Source organism: Aulostomus chinensis, chromosome 9 (assembly GCF_037954235.1).
Source record: "Aulostomus chinensis isolate RoL2024-O1b breed Wild chromosome 9, RoL_Achi_v1.0, whole genome shotgun sequence".
In the NCBI taxonomy this organism is placed as follows: domain Eukaryota; kingdom Metazoa; phylum Chordata; class Actinopteri; order Syngnathiformes; family Aulostomidae; genus Aulostomus; species Aulostomus chinensis.
Genome location: NC_141328.1, coordinates 14468432 through 14488854, shown reverse-complemented (window position 1 = coordinate 14488854; position 20423 = coordinate 14468432). Strand labels below are relative to the sequence as shown.

At 42.4% G+C, this 20423-nt stretch overlaps 1 protein-coding gene across 1 annotated transcript; it reads left to right on the top strand.

The window, feature by feature from the left end:
* The first annotated feature begins 4590 nt into the window (after nt 1–4590).
* Nucleotides 4591–19417, top strand: ccdc22 (CCC complex scaffolding subunit CCDC22). Its single transcript, XM_086212660.1, has 16 exons — nt 4591–4972; nt 6588–6765; nt 7853–7985; nt 8385–8491; nt 9068–9152; nt 10359–10528; nt 10836–11051; nt 11252–11419; nt 12684–12803; nt 12886–13002; nt 13082–13183; nt 13340–13447; nt 13892–13987; nt 17467–17526; nt 17608–17682; nt 18460–19417. The coding sequence occupies exons 1-16, from the start codon at nt 4923–4925 to the stop codon at nt 18571–18573; spliced, it is 1899 nt and encodes a 632-aa protein (XP_086068786.1). The 5' UTR covers nt 4591–4922; the 3' UTR covers nt 18574–19417.
* Nucleotides 19418–20423: the final 1006 nt, after the last annotated feature.

Genomic DNA, 20423 nt, shown 5'->3' with positions numbered 1-20423 from the left:
CCAAAGGTGCTCTACTGGATTGAGATCTGGTGACTGGAGGCCATTTGAGTACAGTGAACTCATTGTCATGTTCAAGAAACTAGTCTGAGATGATTGGAGCTTTATGACATGGTGCGTTATCCTGCTGGAGGTAGCCATCAGAAGATGGGTACACTGTGGTCATAAAGGGATGAACGTGGTCAGCAACAATACTCAGGTAGGCTGTGCCGTTGCAACGATGCTCAATTGGTACTAAGGGGCCCAAAGTGTGCCAAGAAAATATCCCCCACACCATTACACCACCACCACCACCACCAGCCTGAACTGTTGATACAAGGCAGGATGGATCCATGCTTTCATGTTGTTGACGCCAAATTCTGACCCTACCATCCGAATGTCGCACTAGAAATCCAAGACTCATCAGACCAGGCAACGTTTTTCCAATCTTCTGTTGTCCAGTTTTGGTGAGCCTGTGCGAATTGTAGCCTCAGTTTTCTGTTCTTAGCTGACAAGAGTGGCACCTGACATGGTCTTCTGCTGCTGTAGCCCATCTGCCTCAAGGTTCGACGTGTTGTGCTTCAGAGATGCTCTTCTGCATACCTTGGTCGTAACGAGTGGTTATTTGAGTTACTGTTGCCTTTCTATCAGCTCGAACCAGTCTGGCCATTCTCCTCTGACTTCTGGCATCAACAAGACATTTTCGCCCACAGAACTGTCGCTCACTGGATATTTTCTCTTTTTTGGACCATTCTCTGTAAACCCTAGAGATGGTTGTGAGTGAAAATCCCAGTAGATCAGCAGTTTCTGAGATACTCAGACTAGCCCGTCTGGCACCAACAACCATGCCACGCTCAAAGTCACTTAAAATCACCTTTCTTCCCCATTCTGATGCTCGGTTTGAACTGTTGCTGCCATGTGATTGGCTGATAAGTAATTTGTGTTAACGAACAGTTGGACAGGTGTGTCTAATAAAGTAGCTAGTGAGTGTATATGGCAATAGAGTGCTGGCCCTCTTGGCACCTGAAACAACAGGTTTATTCAGATGGCATCCAGGTGGTTCTGTCCCCCCTGGTATGGATGGAAAAATATATTGTCATAATCAGGCATATGATCAAAAACAAATCTATTACTGTACATCCCAATAGGTGTTAAGCAGTCATATCTTGTTTAGATCTGTTACACAGACTCCCTGATGATCTGGGAAGTCATGCACTGAGCCCATTCTAGACCTACATAGTGGAATTGTATTTTATTTGTTTTATTAACAAGTTATTCATTTGGCACTTAAATACGCATTTTAGGTTTTTCTATTAATTGCAAGTTTATGAATGAATTTTTTTATTGTTTTGTAAATTAAATATGAATTAACTGATTTGATTGCAGATTTGAAAAATGTGTGAATCCAATGAAAAAGTATGAACACCTTTACCAGGCAAGACCTGAGCTTCGCAAAGAGGGTGATGAAGTTCCAGTGGATCTCATTTTCATGAAACTTGTTTAGCAATTGAAAACAACTATAAGTGACCTACTGGCTTTTTATTGACCCTCCTAAGGACAAATCTGATAAAAGGAATATGATAATCATGCAAATACCATAGTCATGCAAAAGTAGAGCCCATTTTTTTATGTTCTAGGAATATACTAAATAAATTATTGTTTTTTTTGTTTTCAGTTCTCATTGCTCACCTATTATCTTTATTTTTTATGTTTTTATTATATTGTCATTTACATGATCAAAATAAATATATATCAAATCAAATACTAAAGATCTATGAATCATCTTTGGTGATTATTGTTTCTTCAGATTAAAAAATGTAGACTTTTGTCAGAATATGCCACAATTCTTGTTGGTCATTGAAAACATACAAACAAACACAGACATAACCCCATGTATGTCATACAAAATATTTCAGTGGTGTCTCTTATTACAGAGACATTTTGATAATGTAGGTCATAGTTATATGATTAAGGACTTTCAGACTGACAGCAACATTTAGAAAATAGATTTATTCATTTTACTTATATACATATACATATATATTTATATATAATTATATATATATATAATTTTATATATATATAATTTTATATATATATATATGTATATGTGTGTATATATACACACATACATACATACATACACACATACACACACACTCACTGGCCACTTTATTCGGTACACCTTGCTAGTACCGGGTTGGACCCACTTGCCTTCAGAACTGCCTTAATCCTTCATGGCATAGATTCAACAAGGTACTGGAAACGTTCCTCAGAGAGTTTGGTCCGTATTGACATGATAGCATCACGCAGTTGCTGCAGATTTGTCGGCTACACATCCATCATGCAAATCTCCCGTTCCACCACATCCCAAAGGTGCTCTACTGGATTGAGATCTGGTGACTGGAGGCCATTTGAGTACAGTGAACTCATTGTCATGTTCAAGAAACTAGTCTGAGATGATTGGAGCTTTATGACATGGTGCGTTATCCTGCTGGAGGTAGCCATCAGAAGATGGGTACACTGTGGTCATAAAGGGATGAACGTGGTCAGCAACAATACTCAGGTAGGCTGTGCCGTTGCAACGATGCTCAATTGGTACTAAGGGGCCCAAAGTGTGCCAAGAAAATATCCCCCACACCATTACACCACCACCACCACCACCAGCCTGAACTGTTGATACAAGGCAGGATGGATCCATGCTTTCATGTTGTTGACGCCAAATTCTGACCCTACCATCCGAATGTCGCACTAGAAATCCAAGACTCATCAGACCAGGCAACGTTTTTCCAATCTTCTGTTGTCCAGTTTTGGTGAGCCTGTGCGAATTGTAGCCTCAGTTTTCTGTTCTTAGCTGACAAGAGTGGCACCTGACATGGTCTTCTGCTGCTGTAGCCCATCTGCCTCAAGGTTCGACGTGTTGTGCTTCAGAGATGCTCTTCTGCATACCTTGGTCGTAACGAGTGGTTATTTGAGTTACTGTTGCCTTTCTATCAGCTCGAACCAGTCTGGCCATTCTCCTCTGACTTCTGGCATCAACAAGACATTTTCGCCCACAGAACTGTCGCTCACTGGATATTTTCTCTTTTTTGGACCATTCTCTGTAAACCCTAGAGATGGTTGTGAGTGAAAATCCCAGTAGATCAGCAGTTTCTGAGATACTCAGACTAGCCCGTCTGGCACCAACAACCATGCCACGCTCAAAGTCACTTAAAATCACCTTTCTTCCCCATTCTGATGCTCGGTTTGAACTGTTGCTGCCATGTGATTGGCTGATAAGTAATTTGTGTTAACGAACAGTTGGACAGGTGTGTCTAATAAAGTAGCTAGTGAGTGTATATGGCAATAGAGTGCTGGCCCTCTTGGCACCTGAAACAACAGGTTTATTCAGATGGCATCCAGGTGGTTCTGTCCCCCCTGGTATGGATGGAAAAATATATTGTCATAATCAGGCATATGATCAAAAACAAATCTATTACTGTACATCCCAATAGGTGTTAAGCAGTCATATCTTGTTTAGATCTGTTACACAGACTCCCTGATGATCTGGGAAGTCATGCACTGAGCCCATTCTAGACCTACATAGTGGAATTGTATTTTATTTGTTTTATTAACAAGTTATTCATTTGGCACTTAAATACGCATTTTAGGTTTTTCTATTAATTGCAAGTTTATGAATGAATTTTTTTATTGTTTTGTAAATTAAATATGAATTAACTGATTTGATTGCAGATTTGAAAAATGTGTGAATCCAATGAAAAAGTATGAACACCTTTACCAGGCAAGACCTGAGCTTCGCAAAGAGGGTGATGAAGTTCCAGTGGATCTCATTTTCATGAAACTTGTTTAGCAATTGAAAACAACTATAAGTGACCTACTGGCTTTTTATTGACCCTCCTAAGGACAAATCTGATAAAAGGAATATGATAATCATGCAAATACCATAGTCATGCAAAAGTAGAGCCCATTTTTTTATGTTCTAGGAATATACTAAATAAATTATTGTTTTTTTTGTTTTCAGTTCTCATTGCTCACCTATTATCTTTATTTTTTATGTTTTTATTATATTGTCATTTACATGATCAAAATAAATATATATCAAATCAAATACTAAAGATCTATGAATCATCTTTGGTGATTATTGTTTCTTCAGATTAAAAAATGTAGACTTTTGTCAGAATATGCCACAATTCTTGTTGGTCATTGAAAACATACAAACAAACACAGACATAACCCCATGTATGTCATACAAAATATTTCAGTGGTGTCTCTTATTACAGAGACATTTTGATAATGTAGGTCATAGTTATATGATTAAGGACTTTCAGACTGACAGCAACATTTAGAAAATAGATTTATTCATTTTACTTAATCAAATAATCAATTGCTTTATTTCTTCTTTTTCTTATCTAATTCGTGTCGTGTGCTAATGTAGCTGTAGCCTTGCTGTTTCTGTATGTACATGTTTTCAGTACTACTGACCAAAAAGAAAAAGACCTTTCCGGTCATGAGACTGTCTGTCTCTGTGCATGCTGGGAGGTGTAGTTCTTAGCTGCCGTGTTTCCTTGTGTTCTTTCGATCAGTCCATCGATGATACTCAACCTCCCAGAAACACCGCGGCTGCACCCTCAACACTTCCTCCCAGTGAACAAGACTAGAACTGTCAATGTGTTAGGTTTTGGGCGAATAAGGCGGTCAGACTCCTTTGGTATCTCTGAGCAGCACGGTCGGACCTTAGTGGGGAGTTTAACGGACCGAAGTACCGAAGAGTGGTGGCCTTTCTTTGTTGCTAGAAGCTAGTTGCTAGTTGACAGAAGATGGAAACTGGTTCCTTGGCATTAGCCTGCTATCTCCCATTGCCAGCCCACACTGATACCAGCTAACTGGATGTAGCACCAGCTGCTCGGCCGTATTCCAGCTAGTTAAGAGACAGAGGAGCTTCAGCAATGGAAGAAGTTGACAATATTTTGATCCACGCCCTCAAACAAGTCGGCACGTAAGTATCAAGTCAGCTAGGCCTGTCAACAGGTGGTTAACGGAGTCACAACCTTAACTGGTAGTGGTTACTTCAAACTTTTGATTAGCATCATCATCATCATCATCATTCGTGCATCACCATTAGCTGCCAGTCGAAAACCAGCTCGACCCAAAGTATCAGCAGCGTCAACATCACATGATAAGACACATGTGCCGATGTTACAGTCCATCCGGAGACCCAGTTAACTGGTGACCGCTGCAGACATGACAACTGGACACACCATTTACCAACGTCAGACTGGCAGATTCGTCACTTTCTGAGACAACTCGGGAGTATGAATACAAAAGTGCGACGTTTTTTGTAAATTGTAATGGTCGTTAGCATGGCAACCTGTCTTATGAAAACAAAAAGAATAAAAAATTCTAAAACAAACCCGCGACCCTTAAAACGCAATCGTCCGTCGTATGTTTCATCATCAGGACCTCACGGGACTTGGACTCATAAAACTATATTGCCTCTCTGTTGGAGAAACACATTTCATCCGAGAAACATCCATGTCTGTTGGTTCTGGGGACACATTTTAACAAGTTCATGAGTTGTTTGGATGAATGAAAACCTATAACTGATGCATGGCACCTAAATGCCATTTTGACGTTATTGTAGTATCACATGAAACAGGAATTTTTTCAGCTTACTGCGACTGATCCACAATATGTACAGAGGTTTGACAACACAGCTTATGTTTCACAAATACTCCATATTTGATCCTACCTGATGATACCCACCCAATTTTATGAAATGGAGCCAAGGAACTGTTGTCAATTCATGTGGTCAGTGCCCTTAAAACAGGCTACATGGTTTGTGTGGATCAACAACTGCATATAAAACATCACTGATAATTAACTTTCGGTCTGATTCATCTAGAACACCACTTTTGACACATGGGAAACTATTCACTGTTATCATTCTTTTATCTTGTGAGTTTAATATCTCATTCATCTAAATTGATACAACACGGGTGAAATAAAGTTAAAAAAAAATCAATTCAGTATCATTCAATTAAATATCCCCACGACACTTTACATTTAAAATAGGTCCAGACAAAACCCTATTGTCTTATAACCATCCAAGTCGCAAAAAAAAAAACAAAAACAAAAAACAACCAGTAACTTAATGGATGCCTTCTGTAAATTCTAACTTTGTTCACTCTTAGTTCTCCTGCAACCCACCAGATGTGAGGCTCAGTTTTTTGCAGGTTTGGATATTTTCATGGTGACTGTGTTTTATCAAATGCATTCATCTGATTATTAGAATGTGTCTACTTGTCACTCTTCAAGTGTTTCTAGTTTTATGTGCGTCTACTTGGTGCCACGGGAGTCCGTGTGATGTTTTTTTATAGATGCTAATTGATCCAAACAACTGGACCACGAGTATAGTCCAGTACAAGTCCAATGAGAACTGATCCTGAGAGAGATGACAGTGTAGCGGAATGCTTGACTCACAATTAGCCGTTACCTGTTAACTCTGTAGTGGTTGGACTGTAACAACAAGGTAAGGTAATGTCATGGTTATCAGTTTACTATGAGTTATGCTGTGCCTTGTAATTTGTGTTGTTGTGCCCCCTGACATGCAGAGAAGTGAGCGAGGACGTGGACAGCGTCAAAGCGTTCAGCAGTGAGCTTATCGTGGAGGCGGTGGTTCGATGTATCCGGGTGATTGATCCAGGCCTGGGTGGCGCGCTGCCCACATCCCTCCCCCCTGGCATGTCTGCCCGCTTCAGAGTGGGCATGAGCCTGGCCCAGGCCTGCCAGGTAAAGTGGGCTCAGTTCTAGCTGCTGCACGTTCTTGCAATTATTTGGACTAATATTGTGATTGCCATGTGAAATTAGAGGAAATGGTAATTTTTACACTATTACTATAATTTTATTCAAAAACGCCATTCAAATGACAATGGTGTGATTGTTGTGTGGATCTGTATCAAACAAAGATGTTTTTTTAAGGTCTGTAGAAAATGTTTTGTAGGCAGGATGTCCAGCAGGGCCACAATATTTAATGTACAATGGTATTTTGATACATACTTCGCCTTTTAACAAATATTGCTATTTGAAAATTGAAGCTGGTCATAGCCTGATTTGTGATAAATTTAGATTAATTGTACAGCCTTTCTCTCAGGACCCAGCCTGCAGCAACAGCTTGGAATGTCATGTATAAGGGAAACTGATTAGCTGCTACCCTGGTGCTGAGGCCAGTATCTGTGTCATAAAAGCACATAAATAGTCACTTGGCTTTTACTCATTAGCACAAAGGTCACTGAAAGTTGAGCATTTTTTTGTCTGTCTGTCTGTCTGTCTGTCTGTCTGTCAGCAGCATGAATAAACCTGGGAGAGGGGTCAAACAGGGGCCAGCAGCTAAGCCCTGACATTTTGGGAAAGATGTGGGATTTTTTTTTTTTCCTCTCTGCGAGATATTGCAGTTTTGGATGTTTTCACGAATTTCTGATACACTGTATGATGAATTCAGTTATTTCTAATTATTTCTTGAGTCTTTTTCTTCACCGACATGTGACGTGTGAGCAGCATTTGAATGAGTGCATAGAAGAGTAAATTTCAAACCATAATACTGGTGACTGGCCGCATCTGTTTTTAACAACACATATGTAACAAACTGACTATATGTTTTGCGTATAAATATATGCAGATGCAGTTCCTCTGATTGTCTGTTATGTCAGTAGACTCAGCAGCTGCGTATGTGTCTGATCTGCTCTGAATAACGAAATACAGAGGTTTAACACCACATGTCATGGTCTTTGTCCCTGGATTGACTTTGTCTCGGTAAGGTTTTTAGACAGTGCACATCTACCTCCTGTGCTCCTAATATTTCAATTGTTGGTCTGTGCAGGATATTGGATATAAAGGAGAGATTGGCTACCAGACCTTCCTGTACAGCAACGAACCGGAGATTCGCTCCCTGCTCATGTTCCTAGTGGAGAAACTGCCCAGAGAGAGTGCTGAGGCCTCTGACCAGCCAACAGGTATAGAGGTCACAGAGTTGACCTTCAGTTGTTCTGCAACTCTATGGACACAGTGTGATCCCTGTCAGTCTCACCTGAGTCCATCATGGCTGATGGAGGAGAGCTTTTTTTTTTTTTTTTAAAGGATCTAGTTAGCACAAACAGTTTTTTTGTAAATATTTAAAGTAGACATACAGATAAAGGGATGATGATGAAATATCCCAATTTTTGCTTAGATTTGGTTACTTTTTCTGGCTAAGTTAAAGTTCGTGAACTATTTAAGGTTTGGGATTCAGATGATACTTTGGTATTCTTTACAGCTTATGGCTGTGATAAATAGTGTTACTGCTGGTGGGTTTCGGGGTTCATGGGGGGCAAGGTACAGTTTGAGTCAGTGTAAGTTGTATTCTCCTCCTGTAGGTAAATCCGTGGTCCTCCAGAGAGCCATTTCTGTTGCCATCAAAGCCCAGCTTGCTGTCCCCTGGCTGCCTCCAAACTGCAGACTGCCACTGCACGGTGAAACACAAGTAAACTCTTCTAAAGTTGCACTTCGGTGTCTGTAAATGAAGCAGAGTTTTCAAATTGGGCTGTTTCAAGTCATTTTACAGGATAGAAACCTGATGTACACAAACTGTTGTACTGTGAGTGTTCATCTAGAGTCCTCAACTTTATTTTTTACTATTTCTAATATTCACATGGTACCATTTATGACATCATTGATAATAACAATGTAGTATACGGTGTATACACAGGTTTTACTTGGAATACACAATGTATCTGCAGATATTAGATTTAAAAATGAACTGTTAGCATTGGCCAACATACTGATTTCCCCCAAAATGTCAAATTGCTAAAGTAACAACATCAGACTTTTGCTTCCTATGCTAAATGACCTCAGAGCCGTATCTGTGGTGTGAGGGTGCTATGAGTATATGCATCATTATGTTGATTTCTCTTCAGAGAAGACTTGATGATTTCTGCCATCAGGTGGGGAAAAACGTGAATGTACCAGTATTAGACACACAAATGTCATCAGATATCTACCAAATTATCCAAAATGTTAAAATCCCACACCTAACAAGTCTCCTGTCTTCCCTGTTTAGATGACAGGACCCTTGTACAGCTTCTACACGCAACCTCTCAGCTTACCACACTGCACTGCAGATCCAGGGAAGACCTCGCTAAAAGGTAGTATGAGCGTTGTGTTGCCCCACATGACAATAAGTCTAGCACACATGGACAATGATTCCTAATCTAATATGTAGTCAGAATGTGAGTTTCAAGTGGTGGACAAATGACCTTTCTAGGACTGGGTAGTATAGCTAAAATACATATACTAACTACTACTACTAAATACTAACCCTAACAATGAAAGACTTCATATCTGTGCGTAATTATCACAGTATGTCAAATCATTATCTCTACCATGTTTAAAGAGAGATTTTTTTTTCTCCTGAGTGAAAGATGTAGAGGTCAGATGGTTGCATATTATTGTTCAACCTTCCACGGTCAGAACATGACAAACGCTTCCAGCCAAACAGTTGAACATTCCACTAATCTGGGGCAGAACAATTAAATGATGAATCTTATTTCAGTCCATGCTGGATCCTTCTTGCTGGATATTTGTGTGAAATTCGTTTGTGGTCTGATAACTCTAATTCAGGGCTATTGTCTTAATTAGTATTCCAGCGACTTGCATTGATTCATATAATCCAACAGGCCGCTTCTTTTGCCATCTTCCTCAGCACAGTTATTGGTTTCGTTTTAGTCAGAGTTCCAAACTACAGAAGTCAAGTGACCTCTCTTTACTGCAGTCTTTTGTAGTGTAGTTAGTTTGCTCCAACTACTCGCCTATGAGTCTTGCCACTGTGAATGTGAATAGAAAGGAGCCCTCGCACTTGTTCTTGCGCAGCACACTGTTTCATAACATTAAAGACAACCACAAAGCTCAAACTTGTTTTTTCATAATCCTATTAGTAATGAGAAGTATTGCTATTGTTTTTACCCCTCAGTCCTTATCATTTCATTTTAAATTTGAGAGCACAATGATCTCTAAGAAGGTGTCTGCATGTAGGGTAACATGATAATATGATTAATATTATTAGGATATAAATAAAGACCTTGAACAAAATAATGCTGCCAGTCCATTCAGATCCCTCCTCAATTCTACAGAGGACACATGCTGGAGGCATTAGAAAAACGTGTGTGTGTGTGTGTGTGTGTGTGTGTGTGTGTGTGTGTGTGTGTGTGTGTGTGTGTGTGTGTGTGTGTGTGTGTGTGTGTGTGTGTGTGTGTGTGTGTGTGTGTGTGTGTGTGTGTGTGTGTGTGTGTGTGTGTGTGCGTGTGTTTGTGTGCGTGTGTTTGTGCGTGGTGTGTGGCACACTGTTTTTTCAGAGAGGAAAGACTACCAACGGGATATTCTTCCCCCTGTGACTGCCCAGCCCTCCCATCATGCCTCTGTGGTGGCGTCCTTACTGGAGCAGCACACAGCTGAGCTGAGTGCGGCGCAGGAGTGGGACAACGAGTGGAACAGTCAGGGGCTCCTGTCTCGCCTCACACCACAGGCAAACCACCACGCTCGCTACACTCACATGAACATCTTTGACAGCTTGACACATTCTCACTACTTCACTGGATCCTCACAACTCGAGCTGAGACTCTGTTCAGAATGGATGGACAGCTCTGAGTGTGTTCACATGTGCAGTCAGATCTGTCCACTGGTGATCAAATCACTTGCAACTCGTAGCATACTCAAATTTGGTAACAATCACCAAAGTTGTCATGTGTCAGTTTTGCGTATGGTCAGCACAATTATCAGGAAACATACTTGTTGTAAGCTTCCATGTTGATCCAGTATGTCTTCCTCAACAGGATTATAGGGCCAGGAAACTGACCCGACTGCGCAAACGTATCGAGGAGCAGCTGCGACCTGCTGCCCTGTCCTCTCCTGAAAGTGCCTTTGGTGGTCTCCGCTCCGCCTCTGACCTGTCCGAACTACTGCAGACGTTCAGAGGCTCCACCCCTCCTGAACACATCCTGACCAAGGGCTCCCACTTCACCCACACACAGAAGTTCACTTTCTCACAAGTAAGCAATCCTTCAGGAGCACAGGGATTCAAAAGCAATGTACTGTAGTTGAAGTTTGAGCATTTTTCAACCAATCCACCAATCTCTAAATCCACAATTTGATTGTCGTGTGTGTGTGTGTGTGTGTGTGTGTGTGTGTGTGTGTGTGTGTGTGTGTGTGTGTGTGTGTGTGTGTGTGTGTGTGTGTGTGTGTTATCCAGGAGCCAGCAGCAGTACCTGCTTCCATCCCCCCTGTGCGCCAATCAGAGGGTGATGTCCAGCTCCGTCAGGAAGAGCTGGCTTCACTGCAGCAGCAGCTTCAGCAGCTCTGCATTGATGTGGAGCAACTAACAACAGAAATGAAGCACATGAGTGTTACTAATGCACAGGTAACAAACACACACCAACTTACTGTACACACCATCAAGACAATCAATGGTATTCTGACATTTCAAAATGGGAGTTTGACTGATGAACATAACAAAAAGTAGGGTTACAAACTGTGGAAATGACCCCTCCGTCCAGTCTTCTCTCTGCCCCCCATTTGAAATATGCATTTGAGTGTTGAGCAAGGACAGACCTGGATCAGCAGGTATGTCACAGAATGCCAAGAGGGCCCCACAGTTGTTGAGTTAAAACTCAAAACAGCTCCTGTAACAGAACCTCATTAAATCTATCTGAAAGCAGCAAATGGACAGTGCCAGCTGGTGCTCTTCAGTTACACTTTCGTTGTAGCTTCACCACCGCTCTGCTGAAGACAAAAAAACTCTTCATTCATTGACTCACTTGAGAGGACAGTTGGCGTCTCAGCAGACTAAGACAGATACAGAAGAAGGGACTGTTCGGCTCAAAGTTTAACCAAAAGACTCTGTTTTTTACTGTAGGCCAGCATTCTCCGCACTGTGTTTTGAGGAGTTTTTGAGGCTTAAGCAGGATAATCAATGAATGTAATTTCAATCAAAAGTCAGTGAGTTCATGTATTATAAAGCTCTGTGGAGTTCATTCTATCATATACTAGGGATAGCAAAACTTCAAAAAGAGATGTTCAAACGTCTGAAAAAATTAAATATGTTGATACTTATTTGAATGTTAGTTTTTGCAATAAACCTTTTGGTGACATCACATAGGTGTTAGTATTTGACAGTCTTCAAAGCAATACAACAAAAGGCATAACGTCTTTTATATTAGTATTTGCTTACTAAATCCACAACCTGCACATCTTACAGTACAAAATAAACACAAAACCATGGTAGCATGTGAGCTAAGGATTGCCATGGATCTCTCTCTTTTCTGTAAGTCTCTGTACTGTATTTCCCAATGGAGAGTTTCTTGGGCTGCAGATTACCTCCTGTGGATCTGCTGAAGACAAGTTGGGTTGTGAACCTTCCATCGGTCTTGACCTACATTCGTTCCTCCAATTAGCAACAGTGGTTGTGAAACTCTTACTTTAAAGTTGTTTGGCAGTTGGCATTGGCAAACAGCTTTCATTTGCATTTGCGTCACCCACTCAACTGGTGTGTGTAGATTACATTTATCTTTACCCAGTCTGGGATCTGGGACAAACATTCCTGATTTGGAGTAATGCTGAATGGATGTAGGATTTCCTAATGAAAGGAATGCCTCTTCTACCTTTATGCATGTATCTGGTTGTAGGTGTTGGATGAGTTGAAGCAGCGAGAGCTGGGAAACAGTGAGGAGGAGGAAAAGGTGCAGTTGAAGAAGAAAACAATTGACCTTTTACCAGATGCAGAGAACAACCTGGTGAAGATCCAGGTAGGAGAGATGAACCAATGTGTCATTTGAGCAATTCCATCAGCCATCTCGACTCAGTGGGAGGTTTCTCTTGTCCCTGCAGGGCCTGGTGGAGGCCAGCGCCAAGCGGGTGGTGAATCTAGCGTCTCAGTGGGAGAAACACAGAGCTCCACTCATTGATGAGCACCGTAGACTCAAAGAAATCTGCAGTAATCACGATGTAAGAGATTGTAACCACAGAGCTTCAGTTTCTCCAGTAAAACAAAGTTTGACTGGGCATTTCTTTGCATTTTTTGTAGCTGGAATCTTCCAGGAAGCTGTCTGAAATCAAGTCTCTGCATGAAAAAATCCGTGTGTCAACAGAAGAGGCCAAGAAAAAGGAAGAAATCTACAAACGACTGGTATCAGTCCATTCACGTTACTTTGCAAAGCTAGGAAACAGCCCAGCTATTCTGAGGTTACTTGTTAGTCTGGGTGAATTTAACAACACATTCGGTAGCATGTGCTCCAGGTGTGGGCCTGACAACTTATATTATTCTTGTTTCCCTCCATTGTAGGTCACAGAATTAGAAAATTTGCCCCAGGATGCATCTCGGGCTGCATACACACAGAGGATTCTGGAGATTGTTAGCAACATCAAGAAGCAGAAGGAGGAAATTACAAAGGTATGTTGAGACGGTGGTTTTCACTGCAGTGAGTGAGTGAGTGAGTGAAGAGAGCCTAAACACACACATTCACATGCTTGTGCACTGTAATGAAGGCTGTCCTCGCCAAAAAACCACAGCTATAGTGCTAACAGTGTGGGCATCCACATGTTTAGAGGGATGCTCTGCACCAGCAGCTGAGGAGCATGAAAATTCATTATTTGTTGCTCTTTGTCTGTTGTACAGAAACCACACTTGTTTTTATACTTCAGCCGATACTGTTCTCACTGACACACTTATGTGACTGTCATTGTCACAGAGACCAACCTAGCTGGATACTGCCCACTAAAATAGCAAAATATGATTGGCTGTGTCATCTGTCACGCTCTAAATAAAAGACAGAGTCAGGGCTAAAAATTGAATGGCATATCTGATGTGGATCCAAACTATGTTGACTTTTTACAGATTCTGTCAGACACAAAGGAGTTGCAGAAAGAAATCAACAACCTGACAGGAAAACTGGACCGGACCTTTGCTGTGACAGATGAGCTGGTCTTTAAGGTCTGAACAAAGAGTTTTTTTTGGTTTTTAATTCCATATTCTTGTCAAATTCTGGATCTAACATATATCTGTAATCTAATGTTCACTTGAACAAACAACAACATCAAACAATGAGCCAATGCACTTGTTATATCTAATCATCACTTGTTATATCTAATCATTTTCCTACAGTCACACAATGTCAATCAGTAATGCCAGAATCATTTTTCATTTATGTATGTATGCATATTGCAGATTTCACACTGTCCTGCAACACAGTAGCCTCTGTCCCAGGTGAACTGTGCAGTAGCAAGGAAGTTCAGCCTGAGCTTGTGTTTAAAGCGATGCTTCTCCGAAATATTGTATTTAGCAATTTATGTCTTCACAAATAGGTGTCTTGAGTTAATGATGACATGATTCCCTCCTCTATCACCTTTGTGACTCCGGAATGCAGAAAGAGCCTGCCACATATATTTAGCTTGAAGCGAACAGTGCCCTGTCACCTTATCGTTTTGGAGGAGTTTGAGTGCCCTAGTGACCCTAGGAGCTATGCTGTCGGGGGCATTTTGCCCCTGGGAGGGTCACCCAAGGCAGACTGGGCCTAGGCCAAGAGCCAGACAAAGAACGGTTCAACAGACCACTCATGGAAGATAGATCAAGTACCCACCCCGGAGGGGCATCAGGGCCCCGCCCTGTAGCCAGGCCCGGGGTAGGGGCCCGATGGCGAACGCCTGGTGGCTAGGCCTTAGGCCATGGGTTCCAGCCGGGCCCAGCCCGAAAGGGATACATGGACTCGTCCTCCCTTGGACCCACCACCGGTAGGAGGAACCGGAAGGGTCCGGTGCTATGTGGTTTGGGCAGCAGTTCAAGGCGGGAGCCTTGGCTGTCTGATCCCCAGTCATGGCAGCTGGCTTTTGGGACATGGAACGTTACCTCTCCGGTGGGGAAGGAGCCGGAGCTGGTGGAAGAGGTTGAGTGTTACCAGCTAGATATAGTTGGCCTCACCTCGACACCGAGCTCCGGGTCCGGAACCCAAGTCCTTGGGAGGGGTTGAACTCTCTCTTTCACTGGAGTTGCTCTGGGTGAGCGACAGAGGGCCGGGGTGGGCTTTTTGATAGCCCCCAGACTCTCTGCCTGTACATTGGGGTTTACCCTGGTGGACAAAAGGGTTGCTTCCCTGCGTCTTCGGGTTGGGGAACGGGTCCTAACTGTTGCCTGCGTTTATGCGCCAAACAGCAGTTCAGGATACCCACCCTTTTTTGAGTCTTTGGGAAGGGTGCTGGATGGTGCCCCTACTGGGGACTCCATTGTCCGACTGGGGGACTTCAACGCTCATGTGGGCAATGACAGCGTGACCTGGAGGGGCGTTATTGGGAGGAACGGCAGTTCCCGATCTGAACCAGAGTTGTGTGCAGTTATTGGACTTCTGTGCAAGTCGCTGTTGATCGATTTTATAGTTGTATCATCTGACCTGGGACCGTGTTTTCTGGACACTTGGGTGATGAGAGGAGCTGAGCTGTCAACTGATCACCATCTGGTGGGGAGTTGGCAGGGGAAGATGCCGCACTGACCTGGCACTCACCAGTTCGGTGAGGCCATGGAGAATGACAATCAGTCGGCCCCGAAAAGGTTCTGGCAAAACGTCCCGTCACCTCGGGGGGGGGGGGGGGGGCAACACTGTTTACAGTGGGGACGGGAGACTGCTGACGTCAACTCGGGAGATAATTGGGCGGTGGAAGGAATACTTTGAGGAACTCCTCAATCCCACCAACACATATTCCATGGAGTAAACAGAGTTTGGGGAGTGCTTGGGAGGAGAGTCATCCAATCTCTGGGGCAGAAGTTGCCGAGGCAGTTAAGCAACTCCGCGGTTGCAGAGCTTCGGGGGTGGATGAGATCTGCCCCAGGTATGTCAAGGCCCTGAATGTTGTGGGGCTGTTTTGGTTGACACATCTCTGCAACATTGCGTGGACATCCGGGGGGGGTGCCTTTGGAGTGGCAGACCGGGGTGGTGGTCCCCATCTGTAAGGGTATCTGGTTAGGATGGCTCATGGACGCCTCCCTCGGGAGGTTTTCCAGGCATGCTTAACTGGGAGGAAGCCTCAAGGCTGACCCAGGACATGCAGGAGGGATTATATCTCTTGGCTGGCTTGGGAACGCCTCGGGATTCCCCCGGAAGAGCTGGTGGACGTGGCTGGGGAGAGTACAGTCTGAGCTTCCTTGCTTAGGCTGCTGCCCCCTCAACCTGGACCACCTGGATAAGGCATAGGAGGAGGAGGAGGAGGAGAAGGACGATTAACAATGCCCTATGGCCATAAACTACAACTAACCGCAAAACAATCCAAAAACATTTCATTGGCTATAATCCATGTAATTTTAATCCAGCAGTATGCCCAATAATCCACAAACGTGAATGTGCATGGACAAATGTGAGCAGTAAAATGGATCCACTGAATGTGCCAACTGGTCCCAATTAGGGCTGCGTAAACAAGCAACAAATTTGAAGTGTTCAAGTTAGTTTCTTTTTAGGTCAAATCAAAGTGTTTGTGGATTACTGAGCATATGTCTGGATGAAAAAAAAGTGTAAATTATATCACATGATGTGCTGGAATTGGGAAACAGATGTGTTCTGCTGTTTGTAGCTGATAACAATGGAGCACCATTATCTTCAAGCTAATTTATATGAGTAGCTCTTTCTGATTTCTGCAGTCACAAAAATGATGCACAGGGGGAAAAAAACATCTTTGTGAGATCAAGACAGGTACTTTAGGACAAAATACACTTTACGTGTTAAGTATAACAGTATCAATTACTTTGCTGTATGAGGAAACACCAACTTCTTCGGGTCAACAGCTGTGTGGTGGGATCATGTGTTTTCTCACTGCTGATGATCTAGGGCTGCTCACCCTGCACTCCTCTGGGATACATTGATAGGGTTAGTGGGCAGCATGGTTCAGGGGTAGAGTGGCCGTCCAGCAACCAAAGGGTCGCTGGTTCGATCCTCGACCCCGGCGACCATGTCGAAGTGTCCTTGAGCAAGATACTGAACCCATAACTGCTCCTGATGAGTGGGCTGGCGCCTTGCATGTCAGTCTTCACCATCAGTGTGTGAGTGTGTGAATGGGTGAATGAGATGACACTGTAAAGCACTTTGAGTGCCGCTAAGGTAGAAAAGCACTATATAAAATTGAGTCCATTTACCATTTTGGAGATTGAAATGGTAAAATCAGAAGTTGTGCTCAGAGAGAGTTAAAATGGAGGCTCCCTAAAATGTTTTACTGGTGCTGTGTGTTTTTATTTTATCTTCACAAAGTAAATTGAAGTAAAGTTTATATAGCATATGAAACTTCATCATGAGTTCAAATGTTTTCCAAAAGCGGTTGACTGTAGCCTGTTGGTGCTCTTGAATCATGAGAATATTTCATATGGTTGTTTCGTAGTCATATTTGTTTGGATAAAACCATTTTGACAATTTTTTTTTTTTTGGTCATAATTTTCAGGATGCCAAAAAAGACGAGTCCGTCCGCAAATCCTACAAGTACCTAGCTGCCCTGCATGAGGTATGACAAACATCATATCTCTGAGTCATTTTCATTTGAGAATGAGTTCACTGTTTCTCACCATCTTGTATTCTTCTCCAGAACTGCAGCCACTTGATCCAAACCATTGAGGACACTGGTACAATCTTGAGAGAGATTCGAGATCTCGAGGAGCAGGTAGGTTTTTCCATGTTCTTGACAGAGATACAGTTAGGAAAGATTCAATGAGAGGAGGTTAGTTGTGTGGTTCTTCTCCTTCAAACCTGTGAGGAATACTCCAATGGGTGGAAATTGCGGCCACAGCCTGTAGGTGGCACCATTAGCATAGAAAATTTGGAAAGAGCTGATGGTCAATGGACTGGAAAGGAGACCTTCAAGGATGATCACTTATCTATTTACTTTGATTCCACGTTTCACTGAGACTCCTGACCTAGACAGCAACACTTTACACTGGAGGGCAATCAGAGAGTGCTGACTTCCTCCAAGGCAATACAGCATCATTGGATACAGTCCTAGATCAATTCCAAAATCAGAACACTTTTTTTTCTGTGCTCAGAAGTTCTATCATTGTATCAGATTTAGTCAGAATCCATCCACATTTTTATTCATCCTGCCAACAGCCAGACCGACACCACTGATCACATGTTCCCCTTGGCTGAGTTAGAGATGCTGCAACCTACAAACGTCAAGTATGGACATGTTCGGGAAGTGAAATATCGAGATGTTTAACTTCAGCAGCCATGTCTGCGCTGACCTTCACCACCATTAGTTGTAGTTTTTTGGTGCTGTCAGACATGAATCTCTCTCACACCAGTGTTCTTGGAGTTCTCCTGCTTCATTGTAGGCAATGTTCTTAAAGCACTATGTTCTCCCAAAGTCTTAGAATATTCCTTATTACCATGCACGGACCACCCTGAGACATTGTGTGTAACTTTTTTCTGAAACTGTCCACAGATTGAGACGGAGAACAGTAATAAAACGGTAGCTAACCTGGAGAGGATTCTGGAGGACTACAAGGCTATCAGACAGGAGAACACTGCCCTCGCTGCCAAAGTCCTAGAAGGCTAAATCAAACTGGTAGCAGTTGGACCTGGACAGCACCACAACACTCTGGTTCTTTACACCACTAACCTAGCATTCCAATGCATTAATAGCACCAGATGACATGTCCGTGCTTCATTTCAAACTGCTGTCTCTGGCTGGACATGCTGAGGGTACAATCCCAGAACAAGTGGAGGCTTTCTTATTGCTATGTGAAATGTTTTCACTTCATATCTTGGTTTAAATCATGTCTTTGTCTTGGAATTTTTAAGACAGAAAATATTCCCGCCATGTTCTTTCTTCAGCTGTCTGTCCCATTAAATATGTTGAGTGAGAATGTGGGCCATTAATAATAATTTCCAGCTCATCAGCAAAGTATTATTGTATATAAGGTACCAGTTTCAATAAAGATGCCTTATAAAGTGGAAGGGCAGCTTCGTGTTCTGAGTGGAACTGAATGTATTCTTTTGTCATAGCATTATTCATGTGAGCATAGTTCAGGACGGCTTGTGAATACACAAGTCGTCAACAAGAAGAGAGGAACGGGTGTACCCCAATGTGTTTCCTGTGCTCTAAACAGATCAGAAAGGATATGGAAATAGTTTACTTATAAAATTCTAACACACTGTCTCAGGTCTGTCCACATTATGATGAGCAAACTGCTAAAAAGCCTCCATACTGCTTGTCTGGTAATACAATTGTCCTGAAGCCTCAAAGTTGATTTTTTTTTTTTTTAAATTGCAATGACAGCATGTTTTTTTTTAAATCAACCAGAAACATGATGTTAGTAACAGTCACTGCCACTCCCAGGATTTATTCAAATATAAAGAAAAAATCATTTTCCTCATGCTAAATGCTGATTGTTTTTGTTTTCTGTTATCACTAACAGGTTATATTGAGAAGAAACCAAGTGGTGGTTTTATTGTACAGGATACTGCGATTTGCTGTCGAGGAGAAATGACTGTGTGCAGCTGTATATGATGGGTACATTTAACCCGTGGAGTGTTTTTGATTTTAAGCTCAGTCAAACTTGCGTCAGTAGACTGATTTGCTATTTGGCAATTTTCGTGCAGCTACCATCGCTGCCGTGTGTCCTGCGCTGGTTCCTGTCACACTGTGATATGGATGAGTCAATACTTGACCACTATTTATCAGGTGTGCATGTATCAAGCAAATACTTTGAGGTATGCGCAAGCTAAGTACACTTGGTTCTTATTTTTTGAGTTCAGTTGTACCCTCGAAGTTTGCACTCCCGGGCACGTGACAATGTAGTACTGGTACTTACCGTGTTTGATGGCGTGATCCCCCCCAGTTTGACTCGGACCACAGCTGGACGGCGTCCTGACAATACAGTGTTATCGGTAAGTACAGCTGCGTATTGTCTGCATAACAGTGAAAATTAATTGAGTGTTTCCTCATAATGTGACCTAGTGGAAGCAGATATAGGGTGAAGAGGACTGGTCCAAGCACAGAGCCTTGTGGAACACCATAACTGACTGTCGTAGTTTCAGAGGGGTTATCATTAGGTAGTACGAACTGAGATCGACCTAGTAAATATGACCTAAACCAGTTTAGTGCAGTTCTTTCAATGCAAATGTCATGTTTCAGTCTCTGTAGAAGGATATGGTGATCAATGGTATCAAAAGCTGCACTGAGATCTAATAGGACAGAGACGAGTCCCTCATCTGATGCCAGTAGAAGGTCACTGGTAACTTTGATGAGTGCTGGTGTCTAGTGTGGTTGTGTTAAGACATTTACCTGGTATTGGAGTGGTGGAAGAAGTATGCATTTAATTTGTTTAAGTAAAAGTAGAAATCCTACTGATTCTAGTATAGAAGTATGCCATTTTGAGTTTAGTTAAGTATCAAAATGAAAAG